The 18,536-nt window shown below is 39.6% G+C and overlaps 4 protein-coding genes across 14 annotated transcripts in view; 2 read left to right on the top strand and 2 right to left on the bottom strand.

Annotated features, from left to right (window-relative positions):
* The first annotated feature begins 6 nt into the window (after positions 1-6).
* On the top strand, positions 7-5,967 carry cep57 (centrosomal protein 57). Of its 2 annotated transcripts, none has more exons than XM_047390720.1 (11): positions 7-255; positions 513-699; positions 892-1,092; positions 1,213-1,334; positions 1,448-1,564; positions 2,988-3,065; positions 3,192-3,287; positions 3,577-3,648; positions 3,756-3,979; positions 4,061-4,205; positions 4,293-5,967. In XM_047390720.1, the coding sequence occupies exons 1-11, from the start codon at positions 208-210 to the stop codon at positions 4,464-4,466; spliced, it is 1,464 nt and encodes a 487-aa protein (XP_047246676.1). In that variant the 5' UTR covers positions 7-207; the 3' UTR covers positions 4,467-5,967. The 2 variants fall into 2 exon arrangements, with proteins under 2 accessions (XP_047246676.1, XP_047246677.1); XM_047390721.1 differs by having other exon boundaries at positions 4,061-4,179; positions 4,293-4,432.
* Positions 5,968-6,097: 130 nt separating this feature from the next.
* LOC124883565 lies at positions 6,098-9,350 on the bottom strand. Its single transcript, XM_047390722.1, has 3 exons — positions 8,857-9,350; positions 7,679-7,886; positions 6,098-7,588 (listed from the first exon to the last, which is right to left on the bottom strand). Exons 1-3 carry the CDS (start codon positions 9,149-9,151, stop codon positions 7,459-7,461), a joined length of 633 nt encoding a protein of 210 aa, XP_047246678.1. The 5' UTR covers positions 9,152-9,350; the 3' UTR covers positions 6,098-7,458.
* Positions 9,351-10,366: 1,016 nt separating this feature from the next.
* LOC124884682 (myosin heavy chain, fast skeletal muscle-like) lies at positions 10,367-16,650 on the top strand. The gene is made up of 2 exons (XM_047392738.1): positions 10,367-10,435; positions 15,147-16,650. The coding sequence occupies exons 1-2, from the start codon at positions 10,367-10,369 to the stop codon at positions 15,657-15,659; spliced, it is 582 nt and encodes a 193-aa protein (XP_047248694.1). The 3' UTR covers positions 15,660-16,650.
* Positions 16,651-17,252: 602 nt separating this feature from the next.
* Positions 17,253-18,536, bottom strand: part of dock10 (dedicator of cytokinesis 10) — a 90,654-nt gene continuing 89,370 nt past the window's right edge. For 8 of the 10 annotated variants that reach the window (XM_047391811.1, XM_047391807.1, XM_047391809.1 and 5 more), the window contains one exon: positions 17,254-18,126. In XM_047391811.1, coding sequence (XP_047247767.1) covers positions 18,079-18,126 — 48 coding nt within the window. In that variant the 3' untranslated portion in view covers positions 17,254-18,078. Of the gene's footprint in view, positions 18,127-18,536 lie in introns of all 10 variants that reach the window. The other 2 variants (XM_047391814.1, XM_047391816.1) reach the window with 1 other exon arrangement.

The raw sequence follows: 18,536 nt of genomic DNA, 5'->3' as shown, positions 1-18,536 counted from the left end.
GTATTATTCGCACATCAAGGACAGCCTGCATTGTGTGTCTTGCTTTTTTTGACACAAATGTTTGCACAGGGAGGCTGCACAAGAAGCGGAGCTTCGCTAGCAGGTCATGATTAAAACGGGCCTTGATAGACAAACTTTGAATCAACTTTTATGGTTTACATTCTTATTTAGCTGGAGGAAAAGGCGGACTGAATAGGCTGTGTGTCAATGGAGATGCTTTCAAAAACAGGCGCAGCAGATTCTTCTCGGCACAAGGTAGCTGGACTCAAGTCTCATTTAACTTGACAGAATATGAACTTGTTCGCTGTCGGTTATATTATTAGCTAGACTGCTAGCAGGGGTTGTTACTACTCAGAACAGCTCCTTGCTAAACTTCAGGCTGCAACTTTATTTTTAGTTTAGCCGTAAATGTAGAGATTTATCTGACATTTTTTATTTGATTTACTATTAAAACAAACGAAGCTTGTCTACAGTGACATTCTCAAGATGTTCTTGATGCTGTATTTCTGCAGGCATCGCGTCCAGCTACAGCGCATAGCAAGACTGTGTCCCACACCTTGTCCCTGCCGTCATATAAAGCCTATCCTGCTCATCGACCCTTCATCAACACTCTTGTACATCACACACCCCAAACACGCTCTCAGTGTTCATATCGCCCAGCATTACCCAGCAAAGCCTTTCCAGAGAGCAGCAGTGCAGGTAATGCGTGTGTTGACAAAGTTTCAATTCAAACATTGTGTTAAAGCTCCATGGTTACATGTGCAACATGATGCCACACTACTTGAATGTCTCAGCTGTAACAGCATCCTTTCATTCCCGCTCATTTATTTATTTATTTACTTCAGCTGTCTCGCTGTTAATTATAGCGCACATCAATTCCTTTTTTTGCAGCAATCTCCTCTGCCTTGAGGAACCTCCAAGAGAAGATTAGGAGGCTGGAGTTTGAGAAAGAGCAAGCAGAGCTCAGCCTTTGCACTTTAGGGGATGATGTACGACACAGACGTCAGCAGAATGACAGCACTGAACACAGACTCCTAAATGCTGAGAGGGGTACAGAAAGAAAGACAAGTGACCAGTCGCACTGCAACCAAGGTGAGAAATAAACAAAGAAAGAATTACCGTCAAAAACAGTTGTTTGTATCCCATTTTAATACTCAATGTTCATTTATCACTGCCTTTATGTTTGCATATAACAGTGTCCTGTATTTGCAGTGTTGATCACCCACCTTGCTGCTGCAGAGAGTCGTTGTGAGAAGCTGGAGAGACAGTTGGAGCAGATGAGAAAGATGTTGCGCAGCACCAGGACAGAAAAGACCAGCCTGCTCAATCAGCAGGTGAACTCGGTGTCATGGCTATCTCTAGAGAGTTGGATAATAACACTTCATGCTATAAAATGAACAAAATATTTTGATGCGAATGAACCTGTTTGTTATTGGGTTTTTTGTAGAGAGTCGGTGCAAATAATCAGCAGCCTGATGCAGTGTCTGAGCATGCCCAATTAGAAAAGCTGGAAAAACTTGAGCAGGAATATATCAGGCTGACTCACACACAGAAAAATGCAGAGGTACGTTCAATGCACAAAAACATTTATGAACACATAAACCTTAGAGACATTATATTCTTAACCCATAGGGTTAACACAGGAGCAAGTTTTATTCTTTTTCTGCTTGTTTGGGTTTTTTTTCTTCTGTTTTTTCAACTTTTCTGGGAATGCTTTCTCGATGGTTTAGGAGTGTGTATATGGGAACCTTTGTCCATTCACCTAGAAGTGCATTTGTGAGGTCAGATTCTGATGTTGGATGAGAAGGTCTGGCTTGCCGTTTGCTCTAATTCATCCCAGGGTTGTTCTAACGGTTGAGATCAGGACATAAGGAAGGGTCTATCCCCAAAACTGTTCCCACGAAGTTAGGAACATCACATTGTCTAAAATGTCTTGGTTTGCTGAAGAATTGAACGTTTACTTCACAGAAAAACAGCCCCACACCATTTTGTACCAAGCTTACCCTTGATTCAGTGCAATCACGCAAATACCATTCTCCTGGAAACTGCCACACTCAAAGTAATCCAGTGGATTTGCCAGACAGAGAGGCATGATTTGTCTCTTCAGAGAGCATATCTCCACTGCTAGAGTGCAGTGGGGCTGGATGCAGCTGCTTGGACCTGGAAACTCATTCCTTAAGCTAATCAGAAGGCAACATGAAGTTTGAAATCTGTAAATAGCAACTTTGCAGAAGGTTGGTGACCTCTGAGCAGCTGCTGACCCTCTTCTTGGGCTTTTTCATGGCCTACCACTGTGTGGCTGAATTGCCATCATTCTCAATCATTTCCACTTTGTTGTAATACCACTAACAGCTCACTGTGGAATATTTAGTAGTGAGGAACTTTTATGACTGGGCTTTTTTCACGGGTGGCATCCTATCATGGTACAATCCTGGAATTAACTGAAATTCTGATATTGACCCATTCTTACACAAATGTTTATAGAAGCGGTCTGCAAGCCTAGGAGCTGGCTTTTATAATTGGAACACAAGAATTCAATGATTTAAAGGGGTGACTCAATATTTTGGCAATATAACCTGTATAATATGAGCTACAACAACATTTAATTTCCCTTTGGGATTAATAAAGTATTTTTTTATTGAATTTAATTGAATATAGTGTATACTGCATAAGGGAAAAACAGTCTGTACTGGTTGAACATCTTACAAATGGGTCTAGACTTAAAAATCAAAGACCTAAAATTAAATGAATCATAAAACAGATCAGAATTTAAACACCTGAGTCTAAACTTACACTCAATCCTCAATAACCTATTATGTTTTATTTTAAATTTGAACAAACTGACCAATTTTTAATTTAATCTCACTGAAATAAGCATTATATTTTAGGTTTGTAACATATGCGGTTACACATAAATTTGTAATAATGTTGGTATCGTACATCTTATAAAGAGCAGCACAGTGATGATGTCTTCTTCTGGATTTCAGATGAAGATCTGTGAGTTGGAGAGAAAGCTACAAGAAGAAGAACACCAGAGAAGGCTCATTCACGATAAAGCCAACCTGGTAGCAAGATATTGATTATCTTCTTGTTCTTTTAGAATTGTATTACTTTTACCCACTATTGTTAACTAGTTTTCCACACGTACACAGGGGCAAATTTTATTCTTTTTCTGTTTTCGCAACCTTCAGCTACAGACAGGTTTGGAGGCCAACAGGATCTTGCTGCAGTCCGTTTCTCCACGTCTGTCCACCAGACAATCCAAAGAAAGGAAGTCCAGCTCAAAGGTAACAAGCTGTACAGGATGGCTCAGGACCTTTTTGATGTTTGTACTTCAAAAGAGAATTTATTCTCATAATTAATCCAGTTTTGTACATTGTTTAAAAATGTAATTCAAATCTGCGTGCAAATGATAAAAAATATATTTAACACTGAGCTACCATTTCAGTAAAACCCTTTAGATGAAAAGAAAGAATCACTTGATTAACTGGTATTAAAACACATGTTAAGTTGTAGCCATGATCTGTATTCGCCTTTTCCTGTTTTCCTAATGATTGATTACATTTTTCTTTACAGTGTTCTTCTACACAGCACACAGAGCCTCACTACAGACTGAGCCTTAAAGATGTACCATTTGTCACTGGAACGGTACCATCTGCATTTATATATTAGTGATTGTGGTATTAAAATAAAACGACAAATTCTCCCCTATTCTTCCCCTCACGGTTTATCTTTAAATCTCTCTTGGTTTGCAGTCAGTTACCTGCAGCCACTCGGTCAGAGCCAACGTTCAGGCAGTTTTGTCCCTCTTGAAACGACATCAGCCACATCTCTGCAACAGACATGTTCTTTTTCGCAGTACAAATCGCTCTGAAAGGAGCAGCTATTCAAACAGTTTATCCACCTCATCGTCCACTAGCGGAGAGGAACTGTCAGAGCTGCTACAAGCCCTACAGGAGGAGCTGCGCTTCATGAGTTTGTGAGGAAGCTAGCAAATTTACTGGATGGGAAGTCCTGTTTGGTAAAATGTTAAGGTTCTCTCTCTGTGTATATGTTGCAGGGAGCAGGGTGAGTTGATGAGGCAGGCAGAGGAGAGCATCTCTGCAGAGGAAAGGAAAGAACTTCAGAGGGAGCAGGAGAGGCTACTGCTGAGAATGGAGAGGAAAGGAAACCAGATCAGTAAGCTCTGTAATTATAAATCACAGGTGGGCCTTTTCAATAATACTCATTTTACATACAGTTTTCCTTAGTGTCATATAATTTGTGTTTGAATGTCTTTATTTGTGCTTCAGATTAAGAAGCTAAGAAAGGAGTCTAAATCTAGAAAGAACAGTCAGACTGAAGAAAGACCTGCCACCAGAGGGCGCTCTGCAGCATCAACCAAAGCTCAGCCAGGAGAGAGAAGCAAGAATAACTTGAGGCTGCTGAAGGACATGAAAGCTCTGCAGGCTTCTTTACGGACCTGAAACTCACTACAACATATGTTTCCCTTTCTGACCCTATCATTCTACCTCTGTTAGTTCATAACTAAAACTGCCTCCAGATGAAAACACACTGCGCACATGAGGAAGATCCACTGCTTTTTATCTTCTTCATGAGATCATTGATGCCTTCTCTTAGTACTCGGCAGAAGGATTTTCTAAGCTTGGAGCTCCTCAAGTAGCCCTGAGTTCAGTATCTCATGTGGCTGCCACTCTTACAAAATATAGTGAATGTTACTGGTAGAAACTGTTTAGTAGCTTTTCTGGTAGGTTGTATCTCATTAAACCAATGGCACAACAACGCATTATTCAACTCCTATTTGTGAACATGTTGCTTTAGTGTTTGAGCACATAAAATTGAGAGAAAGACATTTATATCAGCTTGTATAGCTAATAGTAGTTAGCAACAAAGCCCCCTGGGTTCAGTTTCTATTTTCTGACTTGTATTTTTATCTAATGAGGCAGAACCAAAACATTTTTACAAAGCACTGTTGATTTATTACTTAGAATAAAGATTAAAAAGGACTGTTTACTGGGCATCTTCTTTAACTTTTAAATTCTGACCAGCAGGGGGCCTAAAAGTGTAGCTGCTCATGTCCAGAAAGAATCAAGACAGTTTTATTTTTATGTCTTTGGACACAATAAATTTGTAGAGAGGTGGTACTGACTTCTCAGGAAGGGGAAAGCAAAATAAAAGTGCTTTCAACATATCCTAAGTATACAGTTATCCCTAGACAAATGAACAAATAAAAAGTTATTTGTTTTCAAACATAATCCAAACTAATGTGAAAACTGAAACTGATTAGTTACCCTAATTGTTATTTTGAAAAATAAATTTCGTCTCACTTAAAATAGGATGTTTTTGGGCATCAGAGAATCTGTGAATTAGCAGCTTTTCTGCACCAACAGAAGAAAAGCCTTTAAAAATAATACAAAAAATCTTCCCCAGGTCCCCAGATTTGAACAACTGACAACCACATTTCAGCATAAAAGTGGTTTTACAACAAATTCTTCGAAATTATTTGGACAAAAGATCAAACAATTAAGTTAGATTGTTTTAGGGATAATCATGCATTTGTTTAAAGCAAACAGGGGTGGCATCAAGCCAACCTGAAAGAACACCCGAAACAACTGAAGTAAACTTTATGATGTTTAAATTATCATGTAGAACAATATTATCTTTTTGGATTATTGAGGTAGACAAGCATGTATAGGTTTATCTCACAGTTGTTCTAGGAAACAGTGGAGGTCATCTAAAGCTGCTTGCTAGAATGTGACAGTATTTAGATTTTTTTTTTCCACAAATGTTGATCGAAAAGCAAACAATATTTTATATTTCAGATATAACATGTATTTACATATTCCAATTTTTTTGGCCGATTACTTCCTTGTGTTTTTTCCGGAGCGGATCCATTATTTAACAATGCATTGTCTATGTTTGATGCAGTACTATACATCAGCTTATTTAAATAAAATCACAATTATATCAGATGTCTTTATAATTTTTATCAGATATTACCTGTTTCAAAGTAGCAAGATGTGTTTTGTTTTTTTTGGGAATCAAGAGCACATACTGACATGATAATATGAAATGCCGAGTGGATCGAAAGCTTATGAAAGCCCTGACCTGTATCACCACATCATTACATTTGAACAAGCTTCCTGTATACTACTAACTACATTAAAATCTATTCTTAAAATGGCAAAACCCAAATAAATAAAAAAATAAATATTTCTATTATCTGTGCCCATGTATGTCCTAAAAATATTTCAGATTTTTTTCATTTAAATTCACAAATTACTTCACTCTAGCAAAACACTATCACAATTAGAGCTGAAAACGAAGTCCACGATGTCTTACCAAACAAAAGTAAAGCTTAACAACAACACTATTAAAAGACACGCTTGCTTTTTAATCATTTTAACTTTTTACGCTTGGAATACAACTATAGAAGCATTGTGACACTTTCTTTTAAACAGTCCTTGTTTTCACGTTTTGTGACATTACAACCACAAATAATGTAATTTAGGGAATTAGCTTTTTCAAGGCACAGTATACCTGAGGTTGCTCCAGTTGCTCACTCCAGTAGGACCAGCTGTAAACTGGGCTTTAACAGGTGCAACACCATGACCTCCATACAAGAAAGTGGATTGCTTGTATTGTTTTTGTACCTGGTATAAATAAGTTTCTTTTTCTTTAAATTAGGATTCAGCACATTCCATAAAAATCTGAATACATTCGACAATGCTTATCTCGGTGCTGTGTGGAAGACATTAGGAGCATAAAGGGGCATAAATCTAAGGACCTTGTTTATGCACGTTAACTGCACAATATTTTTTAGAATTACAAATTAACACATGGCTGCTCATCAGTAAGTAAAAACTTACATTTCATGTGTTATGCTTAGACTTTAAACAGGAAAAAGTGTGGATGAGACATGTTGGTTATTACTACATAAGCTTCCTATATATGGACACATTTGTTAGTGATACTTATAAATTCCATTATTTTAGATGGGCTACAAAGCAGATCTTCAGAAACACTGAAACATAGGGGTCACAGCTTGACTTGGCGTCGTGGTTATGCATTTCAGTTTACCTTTCAAAGAGAAAAGGAGATGAATAAATAATGAATGTGACGTCGCTCACATGGCCTGAGTCTGTGACCACAGCGGAGTCTGAAAAGGCTGCCACATGTGTCACCCTGAAACCACAGCCCAGGCCGGGAGAGCAGTCCAGACACCTGATCCTCTCTGCAGAGGGGCCCGTGTCTCATCACTGTTGACCAGGCATAGATTGCCATGGCCAAATGAAAATAACACCTGTAATCAGAGACTCCAGTTTCTTGGTCAGGTGTGATAAAAATCGGTCTCCTGGCTTATTCATTAAGAGCCAAATCTAAAGTGACCTAGTTAAGGAAGGAAAAAACTCAGATGAGGCTGCACAGAGGCTGCATCCAAAGTCTTTTAAGGTTCTCTCAAGAATCAGTCTCGGCTATAGAAGCCAGACCGGTGATTTTGGACTCCTCTTGGTGTTTGGTCAGAACAGGCCGGCTGGTGTAAATATCCTCAACAGGTAGGAGGAAGGTTACTGTTTTTACCTTGGCCCTGAAAAAAAAAAAAAATCACAATAATATTTCACCACAGTCACAACATGTTAATGGCTTTAATGCCATCTCTCAAAGGTTTTCTTTGTACCTGTTTTTATGGACGTATTCCTGCAAAGAATGCCGGTTGTTGGCTTTCTCTGCTCCTCCAAGCACATTATTCTCATGCTGGATTTCTTCATGTAGTCTGTCCCATCCGGAGTTACTTTGCCTGTTCTTGCTGATTCTTCCCTCTCTTACTGTCAACCCAGAGAGGTTGGAGCTTGCGGAGTACCTTCGTACAGTCATGGCAGCATTTCCTGAAAAAACAAACATAAAAAGAAAAAGATTAAGTAAGCATTTTAAATTTTGTTGTTGTTTTTAATCTCATATCATTAGTTATTCAGTAATGTATCAATAATGCTTATAAGGTGTGTTGTGAACATTGTAAATGTAACTATCATTGTAAGAAAAATATATCTGAGGTAAAAATGCTTTGTTGTGGAGTAGTAAATTCAAAAAATCACCTAAGATGGCCACGAAAACGTTGGAGGAGCTGATGTTGCAAAAGATTTGAGATTGTGGAAATGTCTGCTTCCAGCAGGAGATCAATTCAGACAGAGCTACAGTGGAATAGTTTAGATCAAATTAACGTCTTGAAATGGCTCAGTAAAAGTCCAGACCTAAATCCATTTTTTATGTTAAATAAATGTCAGGCCAAAAATAACTATATCACAAACACTGCTTTCACAAAACAAACAGCAGGTTATCAGTGTCAGAGAGAGTAATGTTTTTGAAAAAATCGGAAAAAATGAACTGATTCAGGTTTTTGACTAAGTAAATCTTTTTTTAAGTACCTAAACAACCAATTAAACATGGTTCTGTGCAAAATTCTCTGTTATGTGTACACAGTTTTTCTCTTTCCCTTATTTATAACAAATAAAAAGCACGACTCTAATTGAAATAGGTACACTGAAGGACTAAACTAGCTGAAAACGTTTTGGCCAGACAAACAAAACAATGTAAAAAAAAAAGCCTAATTTTTAATATTATCATTATTCCCTGAAAGGTTACATTAAAGCAGCCTGCATAGATACATGAGTAGGGAGGTAACTAAATAAATAAATACTGAAATTCTAACATATTTTTAAAAAGAAACATGTTGCATATAAGTCTACTAGGGCGCCAGTACATGTTAAAGAACCATCGTTTTGCTCTTTGGAATTGTAAAGACCTCTTGAGATATCTAAAGACCTTTGCAAAAAAAACTAAATGCATTGAATGCGTTACCTTTATACTGTCCCTCCAGGACTGGCGCAGACACAATCCGTCTCAAGCTCCCATAGGGGTTTTCCAGTATTCCCGCTTGCTCAGTTCCAGCCGCGCCTTCTCCTGCCGTCACTGAATGCTGACCGCAGTCCCCCCGCAGCTCTCGGTTTTCTGCTTCCAGTTTCTTGATTTCGTCGCGCATCTCCATGATGACCTGCGCCAGGCTGCGGGTGCTCTCCATGGTGCTACTGCTGCGCTGCCAGTACCAGGGCTTCCCAAAAACCGGAGGGGGGTCGTGCTGCTGGGGGTTTATCATGCTGCTTCCTTGAAACTTATGTTGTTCTCCGGCTGAATGTCTCTCTAGGTCCTCCGCATGTGTCTCAATCTCAGTCCAGATTTTAATGTGGGAAGATTATGTCGCCTTTCACCACTTATACAGCTGAAAGAGCTCCGGTGATCAGCCAGTACCGAATAGGGGATGTTTTATTAATCAGCCCCGGCGTCTAGTTTCATGAAAGCCAAGCACGGGTCGGAAATAAAAATGCGCTCTACACAAGAGCTTTAATTGGAGACCAATGGCAACGAACCCAAACCAGAAGCATTTGCTGTTCTTGTGGTTGGTAGTTACGCTCGTTTGTTTTGTTTGTTTCTTATGCAACAGTGTAACTCAGGAGGACATCTAGAGAAACGATTTTTTTTTGGCACCGCATTCAACTTCTTGACAAACCCTCAGTGGGATTTGTTATGCATTTGTGATAGTATACCATCAGTGATAGACCAGCTCAGATTAGTGCCTAATTGGGAAGCAGAAGGAAAAGAATGTTTTAAGATTTTTACTAATAAAAATCGGGAAAATGTTTAGTATGATTGCATTCATCCCCATTTATGCTATACACTTAAAGAAAACTCAGTGCAACAAAGAGCCTCCAGAAGAAACCTAATAGATGGCTGTTTATTGGGTATAATAAAGAAATCCCTTCATAAATCATCATTTATTGGGTATAATAAAGAAATCCCTTCATAAATTATCATTTATTGGGTATAATAAAGAAATCCCTTCATAAATCATCATTTATTGGGTATAATAAAGAAATCCCTTCATAAATTATCATTTATTGGGTATAACAAAGACGTCACCAAATTAAATGTGATTTTACCATCATGAAAACCAAGGAGCAAAGCAGAGGAGGAAGGAATTGTCATAATTAGTACCTGTTTGTGTTTTTTATTTCACCCACCATGTAGTTCTTTTAACCTCAGTTGTTCTCAAGTTCCTGTTTTCTATCCCTTCATTGTTGGGTTCCATGTTGCTGTCTCCCTGGTTCCTGTTTCCTTCATGTCTTCATCATTCCTTTTAGTAAAATATATCCATCCACCATGTGTCTGCGAATGTCATAAAGGTTATAAAACAGTATCCCCAACTTTAAACATATCATGGAGCACTATTCCAGATATATGATATAAAAATGGAAAGAGTATGACTCAACTGCAAGTCTATCAATACATAACAGTCCATCTAAACTGACAGGCCATGAGAGGGGAGCATTATTCACAGAGGTCCATGGTGACTTCAGAAAAGCTGCAGAGCTTCACAGCTCAGGTAGGACCATCCCTTGACAGAACAACTGTTAGTGGTGCACTTGCAAATCGGACCTTTTGAAAAGCTGGCAAAAAGAAAGCCATTGTTGAGATAAAGCTAAGAGAAGTCCCTTTAGAAGTTTTCAACAAGCCATGTAAGAGACCCAGAAAGAAGCAGTTCTGGTTAGATGAGACAAAGATGAAACATTCTGGCCTACGCTATATGTGTGTCAGAAAACTAACACTGCAAATCTCCCTGAGCGCACCATCTCCAGTGTGAAAAATGTTGGCAGTAGCATCATGCTATGGGGATCCTTTTATTAGTTAGTATGGAAGCTGGCTAAACACAGGAAAGCCCTGGAAAAAATTATTTAGTTTTAGTTTTTTAATAATAATAATAATAATAATAAAGCCATGCATCATTCTCCTTTCAATTCTCATTTATGCGCTACTTAATGTTAGTCTATCACAGGGGTCTGTAACCTGTGGCTCCGGAGCAACAAGTGGCTCTTTGGACCTTCCACAATGGTTCTTGATAACTGGCTAAACATGAAATGCAAATAACAAATGCAGGTTTTTAATTTACTAAATAATGTTGTTTTCTTACTATTAAGTTTTTAATGCAAAAAAAAGTATGTTTTTCTTTATTTTAAAACCTAAAAAAAATAAATAAAATGTTGGTTCTTTCAAAAATGACAAGTTTGTGGTTGTAATGTGAAAGCATTCAAGGGATATGAACAAAACTTTACCATGGTCTTTTAAAATCATACCTTAGAAACTAAAATCATAAATTACTGTCAGGGAGAGACATTATCTTCTACGTTTTTTTTAAGCTGTGCCAAGGGCAGGACCATGTTCTGTTGCCTGAACCAGGGCTGTGAATGGTACTGGCTGGGAGCAACTTGACCCTGTCAGAGTCTAGGCTACAGGGAGCAAGACAAACATAAACAAACCACTCAGTAGAGAGAAACCCAATCAACCCCCAGTTTTAGGCTCACAAAGTAGCCAAAGGGGCTCTCAGGAGGCAGGAGAGATGTGACACAGCAAGAGGTGAACACTGACTGGCTGGAAGGACGATGATTTGTGAAGAAAATGTATCATAGCGGGTCAGTGCAACTCTATCTGTTTCACCTCAGGTGTACAACTCAGCAAGAGTGAGGAGACAGAGATATAAATGTGTCAGGTATCTTATCAGGCCGAGATAGAATCCGAGGCGGGAGACTGTATGCTGCCTATTATCAACAGCACAATGCCACTTAACCTCTTTCTATGTGCAGTGTCCTAACCTCAGGCTGAGTATAAATAAGTAAACAACTGCTTTTCTGTTCTTTCTTTATGCATGGTCAGTAATTATACCCAACAATTGGAAAAACAAACTGACATTAGATCCCATGGAAACCGCAAGGTAATGATTAACGTTACTTCACTTTCATTGAGGCTTCAACTTCCTCTATCAGTGATAGATTAAGTCTAATCCAACTGGCATGGTTATGGGTTTAACCTAGTATACTGGGTTAAGCCCTCAACCCCCAAAAATGGGTTAAGGTGACTAAAACCTATCCAGGAGCAGGTTATAAGGAATAATGCACAATCTGGATTTTCATGTTATATTTGGTTAAAAATGTATGAGTTTCATTTTTAGTTCAATGCTCCATGAAATATAATCTGATTTAAAAATAAAAAAATAACCCTATCATGTCTAATAAAATCTAATCTTAAATTTATCAACAAACAATTGATTTTGGGTAAAACATTCATACTTGACAGACAGCATAAAACTGTTTAAATGTTGCCTCGTTTTTGACCTTATGGACAATTTTTTAGTCAAAGTGTCAAACTAATGCAGAAAGTGATTGGAATTTATTCAATACTTTTGCCAAAATTTAAATATATGTGAAGGAACTTTCAGTGGCATTACTAAAATGGTTGTTTGGTTAAAAAACCATACTAGTCATCATAATTATTAAATTTCTTTTTGTATGAATTATTTATAATCTACTAATGGGTCTGGCTGGGAGCACCATTAGTGTTGCAATTTTTGTTGCAATCTAGTTCTTTTTTTCTATATGATTTATATTTAAACATAAATCCGAATTTATTTTAAATCAGAATTGTTTTCCAGATGTAATGGAAAATCTTTTAGTAAGCATTCCAAAGTGTATGACCTTTAGGTTACCTCACTCCTCAGAACATCTGTGTTAGAGGAGGAAGCTGTAAAGCCATTATCAGACGTTTAATGGTTAAAACTCATGCTTTAGGGGGATGTCTCGGGAAGGACAGATGGGTTCCTAGATAACTTTGTCACCTCTGAACCCGAGAAGGGTTTGGGGTCATAAAACACAGACTCTTTGAAATTGAGATAACACTGTCATGTTCTGGTATAAATACTGTGTGTAAATGTTGATCGGGGCTCTGTTTCACTGACTTGCTCGGTGACAGAGTCATTCAAACGCTGAATACCTTTGAATAAAACTTATAAAGACAAAGTCCGGATTTTCTCTTCTTGTGAGTCAACTTCTACCCACTTTGATAAGAAAATTCCACAACACAGACATTGCTGAAGCACAGTATTACTGATGTGATTTGTGTCTTTATTTTTTTACACAGTCTAACAGTCTACATGTTAGGATTCTGGCACGTCTGCTCTACCCTGTCTCCCTGGCTGCAATCAGCAGATTAGATGCACCTGGTGGCTGCTGCAGTGTAGTACAATCTGTGGAATGCCAAGCACCTGTATCTTCCCTGATATATACTGACTCTGACAAGCAGACGGTGCCAGATTTTTGAAAGTCATCATGTGAGTAGATATCCAGCGTTCCTTCCTGTCTGATCATTGTTCTTGACCTTGCCTTGCCTTTTTGATTTATGCCTCTGCCTGCTCCCTGTCGGACTATTTGGATTTTGGTTGTCGACCTTGTTTCCTGCATCTGGTTTATGCCTCTGCCTGCCCCTTGCCTGACGCCTCTTGTTCCGATCGTTGACCCTGTTTCTGTCCTTGGATTATTGAGCCGTCCTAGCCCTCGGATTATTCAGCCTGGAGTCACTTCTTACCTGTGCTGTGGAGATCACCGCCTGCCGCCCACTGAGGTTTCCCCTCTGGGTTTCAAGTTCTACTCAAGACAAAAGCAGGTTAGTGACTTTTCTGATCCCTGCAAAATCTGGAGAGACTACAAGTCACTAATCCCTCTTTCTGCCTCAGTGATTCCTGGAAGCTTTGAGGAGTGTTACCTGTGTGACGTTTTCCTGTGGCTGAATAAACCTTATAAACTTTCAGTTCTGTGTCTGGCTGAATCTTGGGTCTGCCTTTTTCTGATTCATAGCAGCAAAATCTGGCCAAAAATGGACCCATCGCCAGCACAACAGTGGCGCACCCACGTTGATGAGGCCCTTTCCTGGTTGGGATCCGGCTTGGAGGAAATAATTCCCACATTACGTTCTGGCAATCTTGTCTCCGAGCCGCCACCGTCACAAAAGGAGCCGCGCCTATCTCCGCCTGAGATGTTCAGGGGAGACCCAGACCAGTGTCGAGCTTTCCTAACTCAGTGTGAAATTCGTTTTGAGCTTCAGCCGTCATCCTTTCCCACTGAACGTTCTGAGGTGGCTTTTGTTATATCTCTGCTGGCAGGAAGAGCGAAGCAGTGGGGGACTGCTGAATGGCAGAACAGGTCTGCATCTGTACCTTCTATGAAACTTTTTCCAAGGAACTCATTCGAGTGTTTAACCCTGTTCTTCCAAGTCGTGAAGCCGCAAGAGGCTTACTGTCCCTCAAACAGGGTGATCAGTCTGTCTCGTCTTGTATAATTGACTTTCATTTGTTGGCTGCAGAGAGCCGTTGGAATGAGGCAGCACAGATGGATGCATTTATGCAAGGACTAAACGCAGACATCAAGGATGAGTTAGCAACCCGTGACTACCCCTCTTCCCTGAAACAACTCGAGGACCTGGCTGCTCGCATTGACATTCGGCTGGCAGAGAGAAGGAGGGAGGCGACATGAGGAGGGTCGCTCCTCATTAACTCAGGGTCCTGCACTCTGGCATGAGAGAAGGAGTTGGTCACCTCTCACTGAGGAAAATGAGGTTTGTGAGCCCATGCAGTTGGGCAGAACCAAGATTACCCCTGAAGAGAAGGATCATCGGAGAAGATTCAAGCTCTGTTTTTATTGTGGAGAGAAGGGACATTTAGCACTCAGGTGTCCACTAAAAGGACAGGCTCAGCAGAGGAAGGGAGTTTTTTACTGAGCCGAAGTCGGCTAACTGCCTCCTCCTTCTTGTTTCCTGCTCATTTTCGAACCTCTTCCATGTCTCTCCAGGGGGCCGTGTTTGTTGATTCAGGAGCAGACACTGAATTCATGGATGAAGCATTCGCCATTAAGAACAACATAAAGCTCATTCCGTCAGCTGACACACGTAAAGTGCTAGCATTGGATGGTCACAGCATGAACAATTCACACCTCAGGACGGAGGAGATTACCTTAACAGTTGGAGGTAATCATCAAGAGAATGTAACCTTCATGATCATAAATTCACCTGAACTTCCTGTTGTCCTAGGGGCCTCCTGGTTGCAGAAACACAACCCTCACATTGACTGGAAGAGAAAAGAAGTTCCGGGTTGGTCTGAGTCATGTTCCGCTGACTGCCTTTTGTCTGCTGCTACAGAGGTCATTGTGGAGAATGAGGTTGAGGAGACCTATCCGGATTTATCCAAGGTACCTCAAGAATACCATGATCTAAAGGAAGTATTTAATAAGATTAAGGCCAAGAACGCTCTGGATCATGCTGTTCATTCGGCTCGTCATGACTGTGATCTGCTCAGAGAGCAGTATGAGGAGGAGCAGGAGGCCAAAGCTGAGCTGCAGCGTGCTATGTCCAAGGCTAACAGCGAGGTGGCTCAGTGGAGAACCATGTATGAAACTGATGCCATTCAGTGCACTGAGGAGCTCGAGGAGGCCAAGAAAAAGCTTGCCCAGCGTCTTCAGGATGCAGAAGAGTCCATCGAGGCTGTGAATGTGAAATGTGTCTCTTTGGAGAAGACCAAACAGAGGCTACAGGGTGAGGTGGAGGTCTTGATGATTGACGTGGAGAGAGCTAATGCTCTGGCTGCAAACCTGGACAAGAAGCAAAGGAATTTTGACAAGGTTCTTGCAGAGTGGAAGCAGAAGTATGAAGAGAGTCAGGTCGAGCTGGAAGGAGCTCTGAAGGAGGTGTGTGCTTTGAACACAGATGTTCAAAATGAAAAACTCCTATGAAGAAACTCTGGGCCACCTGGAGACCCTGAAGAGGGAGAACAAGAACTTGCAACAGGAAATAAGTGATTTGACTGAGCATATTAGTGAAACAGGAAAGACAATTCATAAACTGGAGAAGGGTAAGAAAACTGCAGAGAATGAGGTCAGGAGCAGGAACGATGCCCTAAGGTGCCAAAGAATATGGAGAAAGGCCAGGAGGTCGATTATCAGAATGTCACTGATTCAGTAAAGAACGGCCAACCGGAGACGGACCCCTGCCCCAAAGTACCAGGTGGGGCAGAAAGTTTGGCTCTCCGCCAAGGACCTACCATTAAGGGTAGAATCCTGGAAGTTGGCACCCCGATTTGTTAGACCTTTCCCAATTTCCAAGATCTTCAACCCTGTCGCTGTACGGCTGAGATTACCCAACTCTATGAGGATTCACCCCACATTCCATGTTTCTCAGGTCAAGCCCTTCGTGGAGCCCCGACTTTCACATGTAGGTTTTGTCCCGTGGAAGAGGTTCAAGCAGTTCTATATAGCTCAAACTGGCGATCTGTGACGAATGAAGAAGCTTCTTCTTGCTCTTCTCTAATTCAACAAACCTATGTTTGGTTAAAACTAACAAATCTTTTGTCTCAATAGCAAAATTTTAGATTTCAGTTAAAGAAATAACAAAATAACAACAGTTTTTCTTGTGTATGACATGACTCAGGAGGTTTTTTGTTTGTAGCTCTTCAAGATGAGAAAGAAAAGAAAACATGGCATTCAAGAAAAGCAGATGAGTAAATCCCGCAAGTCGGGAAATGGCTACTCACAAAACTCACAAAAATGTGTCTATGGTCAGACCAAGACAGAACAATAATCAAAACAGCTTCAAACAACTGGACCTTTAAAGGACAAGGGCATCTAAGGAGTATATTGCTAATTTGCACAGTAAGAAGCATAATGAAAAAAGGATAAATAAAACTCTCGAACTCACTGTTAGAGAGAACTACAGTAAAAAGTGCCTTGTTGGGAACTCTCCATGAAAATCTTTTGCCACTTTTCCATTCACGGCTCCACTCCACTCAACGTTATTCTACTCAGCATTAAACCTATTGTGTTTCCATTGACTCACTGCGTCATGTGCTTTGCTTCATAACCATGCGACCAAAACGTGTCGTCATTTTTACGAGACACCATCAAGCTCCGGCTGAATATTGCTGTGTGAAGCCGGCCAAAATAGAACCCATGGAAACAGGGTATAAGTTAACTCTTTTGGACCAGCTTTGTTAGACAATTTCCAAGAAGGTATAAAAGGATTCCAATGAGTTCACAGAAAAATGCTCGAAAATAATACAGACAGAATAGGCGACCACATGTGTGGCATTACTTGACATAAGGCACAGATTTAGTTTGAAAATCGTCTTATTGTACATGACTACACTGAATGTAAATGACATACTAAATGGACTATACTGTATTAAGATGAATAATAGGATTAATTGCAACCTATATAACACTAGAATCATGCTGTTGTAACATCCAGATATCAGATAAAGACATCCTGAGGGAAATTAATCAACACTCATAATATTTCGACATTAACAAATTTTTATTCAAATCTCATACATAAAACTTTAGTTGTTTTTTTTTTTTAATTCAGCTAAACAAATATTAATATAATGTATATTTTATAAAAGGAGACATTTCAAACATTTTTTTAAATAGTAATACTTCTTATTTACAATTTAAAACATGAAATAATAACTGCAACAATGCCATTTCAATTATAAAAGTGTTACAAAATGTATTTTCTTTTTGTTTTCTTGTTTCAGTTTGAAAATTGGCATGGCGATATCTGTTCAGAATGTTTAAAGAATACAAAGTAGCAATGTGGAGCTGCTCTACATTCAGATAGTAACTGGAGGTCCATTTAATGCCTCAGGTTCTTAAGACCTATATTCAAATTCCTTTATTATTTATTTATCATCTTTAAATAGTTTGAATTACTTTGGGATTCTATAGGTAAACAAAAATTTTAAAACTGTGCATAAGAAATGCACATCCACCTCAGTAAGGTCACTGTACTCTAAAGGGTAAGGGGGTTTGCAGAGAAGGCGCATGTGTGTGTGAACAAATACGCAGTGTGTTGGTCAGTTTATAATGAATCAGCTGGCAGGCCGGGAGAATCTGTCAAAAATCAAAACAAACAATAGCTAACAGTCCAGGTGCCTGGCCTCTTTTGTAGACAGTCTAAACTCAACAATGGTACTACAGACTACCACAACCACGGTCTACACACGTCTTCTCTTTTCTTTTCTCTAAAAAACTCCAGTAACAGTTCCACTAATCTGCCGCTCCATGCAGCAGAAAAACAAGATTACAATCAAAAACAATCAAGTGAGCAACGCAGAGGCTCAAATCGGCACAAGGAATTTCTGATTCTACAGGCTGTTCAGTAGGTGGTGTGTCGGTCCGTTCCTGGTTGTCTTGTGTGAGGAATCTGGACAAGAGCAAGAACAGAAAGCTTAAGTTGGAACAAGAAAATCTGTGTATTATTACTAATGCTTTGACTGGTTCAACAGGTAATTTGCTAAGCATTAAGCAAGTCAGCTGGGTGTCTTATATGATAGTGACAGGGCATAACAGTTTTAGACGAGAGGAGCCGATGAAGGCAACAAGACCATTTTAAACTACAAAAGGCAAAAAAGTTGGAAAAGAAGAACAATAAGCTGCAGTTTAAACAAAAGTCCATGGAATCCATGAAAATGCAGAATGTTTGATAAAATAATGCAAATGAAAAGATATGCAGTGCAGATGCAATGCAAATAAACTAAAATAAGTAAAAGTCACTCAAAATAGGCACAAAATGGTAATACAGTCAGCACAGGTATGTCTCTTTGTGATGTGAGA

The sequence above is a fragment of the Girardinichthys multiradiatus genome, chromosome 18, assembly GCF_021462225.1.
Source record: "Girardinichthys multiradiatus isolate DD_20200921_A chromosome 18, DD_fGirMul_XY1, whole genome shotgun sequence".
Lineage (NCBI taxonomy): Eukaryota > Metazoa > Chordata > Actinopteri > Cyprinodontiformes > Goodeidae > Girardinichthys > Girardinichthys multiradiatus.
The sequence above is the reverse complement of the archived record's forward strand: the minus strand, read 5'-3'. Positions and strand labels throughout refer to the sequence as shown.